The following is a 3,404-nucleotide window of genomic DNA, read 5'->3' as shown; positions in this document are numbered from 1 at the left end:
AACATTAAAATCTGGCTCCTTGACATGTGAGTGAAAAATTAATGCTCCTTGACATGTGAGTGAACAGATTTTAATGTTAAATTAATGACCTTAAAATCTGCTCACTCACATGTCAAGGAGCATTAATTTGACCTTAAAATCTGCTCACTCACTTGTCAAGGAGCATTAATTTGACCTTAAAATCTGCTCACTCACTTGTCAAGGAGCATTAATTTGACCTTAAAATCTGTTCACTCACATGTCAAGGAGCATTAATTTGACCTTAAAATCTGTTCTTACCTTGATGTGAAATTCAACATTTTCCTCCATTGTGTAAATATAATTAAAGATGTCATTGACAATTCTTGGAATGATACCTTGTAACACAGCACTATCCAGAATACCCTAAAAAAAACAAAGAGTACATAATAAGTCAGGATTATCGTTAATCTTGTATATGGCAGGATTATCGCTAATCTTGTATATGGCAGGATTATCGCTAATCTTGTATATGGCAGGATTATCGCTAATCTTGTATATGGCAGGATTATCGCTAATCTTGTATATGGCAGGATTATCGCTAATCTTGTATGACAGGAATATCGTTAATCTTGTATGACAGGATTATCGTTAATCTTGTATGGCAGGATTATCGTTAATCTTGTATGGCAGGATTATCGTTAATCTTGTATGGCAGGATTATCGTTAATCTTGTATGGCAGGATTATCGTTAATCTTGTATGGCAGGATTATCGCTAATCTTGTATGGCAGGATTATCGCTAATCTTGTATGGCAGGATTATCGCTAATCTTGTATGGCAGGATTATCGCTAATCTTGTATGGCAGGATTATCGTTAATCTTGTATGGCAGGATTATCGTTAATCTTGTATGGCAGGATTATCATTAATCTTGTATGGCAGGATTATCGTTAATCTTGTATGACAGGAATATCGTTAATACCTATGTTAAAATATTTGCACACGTTTAAAATTCCATTATGGTAGATCAGTCTTTAAAATTTTTCAATTATATGTAAAGCAAAAGGTAAACTAAAATAATGTTACAAGTTGTCCACTATGGATAAATGGCTCGTAAAAAAGGCACATATTATCAACTAATTACAGTTACTTCTTTATCTACCTCATGTCTTATTCTCATGACATTTAATCAAGAAACGTCATCAACTTTACATCTTATTCTCATGACATTTAGTCAAGAAACGTCATCAACTTTACGTCTTATTCTCATGACATTTAATCAAGAAAAGTCATCAACTTTACGTCTTATTCTCATGACATTTAATCAAGAAAAGTCATCAACTTTACGTCTTATTCTAATCACATTTAGTCAAGAAACGTCATCAACTTTACGTCTTATTCTCATGACATTTAATCAAGAAACGTCATCAACTTTACGTCTTATTCTCATGACATTTAATCAAGAAACGTCATCAACTTTACGTCTTATTCTCATGACATTTAATCAAGAAACGTCATCAACTTTACGTCTTATTCTAATCACATTTAGTCAAGTTTATTCAACAGATTTCTTCATTTACTTCATGTCTTAATATTGTGATCATTAGCCAAATTTCTACATGCTACATGTTGTCTACTAAAGATAAGTTGTAAAACAGTCTGATTAAATATCAAAATAGTTTCAATAACACAAATACATCCTATCCCACACTTAGTTATATCCCAACTGTACCAGTCATAGTTTGTCTGAAAGAATCCCATAAAAAATGGTTTCATATTAGGAACTACACAGCAACAAACTCACCACATCAATGACAATATATTGAGAACAAGTCAAATCATGTGAAATGAACAGTACTTTCCATGGCATTATGCTTATGTAAAAACTATGCCACAGATAAGTTCATTTACGTTAGTTATCACACTGTTCTTTAAAACCTCATATAAAAAGTTATGTCTTCTACATACTGTTAAAATGTTATTTTGTGAACAGGTTCTTTCAAAACTATTTGGTAAAAATAATTCAACATTCAGTCCATGTGATGAGAGAAAATTACACTATTTCCTCCTTTAATGTTTTTACAAGCTTGAACACTTGTACACTGTCATAAACTGTCATAGGCCTACATTACAAATAACATTCAAAAGTCTCTAAAAATACTGGAACTAATGTAAAACCAAACCAATAAGCTTACACAAAGTAACTGCATAAGTTAACACACTATTGTGAAACAACTCTACACACTTTACAACTATCTTGTATATATAACCTAGCTTAGAAAGTACTAGAAAAAAAATTTACCCAACATCCTTAGAACTTTCTAGGCCTATCTTATTAAACTAATACCTGCAGTTCCCCCTAGCTAACAAACAAATTAAAAAATTAAAAATATAGCTTATAAAAATATATTACTTACCTCCATAGTGTGTGTCTTTCCACTAGAAGTCTGGCCATAAGCAAAAATTGTCCCATTGTAGCCCATAAGGACATCTAAATAAAATGTCAGAAGGTAGAGTTATATTTTCAAATAAATTATTATCATTTATATGTTTTTTAACCCTATTTCTGCCTACAACAAGAAAAGGTTCAGAATTTTTATGGTTCTGCTTTTTCAGTCAGATATTGGTCTGAGTTAATAGTTTAAGGAAGTTTTATTTTATTGAAAAAATTTTTACATACATAATTTTATCAAAAGGATAACAAACTCTTACACAATATACTCCATACAAAGTAAGAGACAAAAACAGATAGAACTTCAAATAAAACATAGAGTATAATTTAATAATGAACAAAAAACATTCACAGAGAATACATGGAAATTACCAGTATAATTATCACGAGAAGTTCACACAGAAAACATATTGAACAAGAAATGTTCACAAAAAAATATGAAGCATACTAGTATAATGAGCAAGAAACATTAGGTATCCTAGCAAAATAATGAAGAAAGGTCCAAATACAAAACATAGGTTATACTAACATAATGGTGAAGAAAGGTCCAAATACAAGACCTGGAGTATACTAGTTAGTTTATTTCGAGAAACTACAATTTTAGTTATTGTTACATGATGTAGGGTAACTAGAGTTACTGTCATGTATTGGGAGTAACTAAGTTAGTTACTGATATATAATCTAGGGTAACTAGAGTTACTGTTATGTATTGGGAGTAACTAAGTTAGATACTGTTACATGATCTATGGTCACTAGAGTTACTGTTATGAATTGGGGTAACTAAGTTAGTTACTGATATATAATCTAGGGTAACTAGAGTTACTGTTATGTATTGGGAGTAACTAAGTTAGATACTGTTACATGATCTATGGTCACTAGAGTTACTGTTATGTATTGGGAGTAACTAAGTTAGATACTGTTACATGATCTATGGTCACTAGAGTTACTGTTATGTATTGGGAGTAACTAAGTTAGATACTGTTACATGATCTA

General features: G+C 31.1%; 1 protein-coding gene across 1 annotated transcript in view; it reads right to left on the bottom strand.

Annotated features, from left to right (window-relative positions):
• Nucleotides 1-2,458, bottom strand: part of LOC106477215 (kinesin heavy chain-like) — an 8,644-nt gene extending 6,186 nt beyond the window's left edge. Inside the window, exons 1-2 of the mRNA XM_022380868.1 lie at nucleotides 2,377-2,458; nucleotides 280-384 (exon numbers count right to left, since the gene is read on the bottom strand). Coding sequence (XP_022236576.1) covers nucleotides 280-384; nucleotides 2,377-2,442 — 171 coding nt within the window. The 5' untranslated portion in view covers nucleotides 2,443-2,458. The remainder of the gene's footprint in view (nucleotides 1-279; nucleotides 385-2,376) is intronic.
• Nucleotides 2,459-3,404: the final 946 nt, after the last annotated feature.

Source organism: Limulus polyphemus, unplaced genomic scaffold (assembly GCF_000517525.1).
Source record: "Limulus polyphemus unplaced genomic scaffold, Limulus_polyphemus-2.1.2 Scaffold13426, whole genome shotgun sequence".
Classification (NCBI taxonomy): Eukaryota; Metazoa; Arthropoda; class Merostomata; order Xiphosura; family Limulidae; genus Limulus; species Limulus polyphemus.
This window is presented reverse-complemented; position numbering and strand designations above follow the sequence as displayed.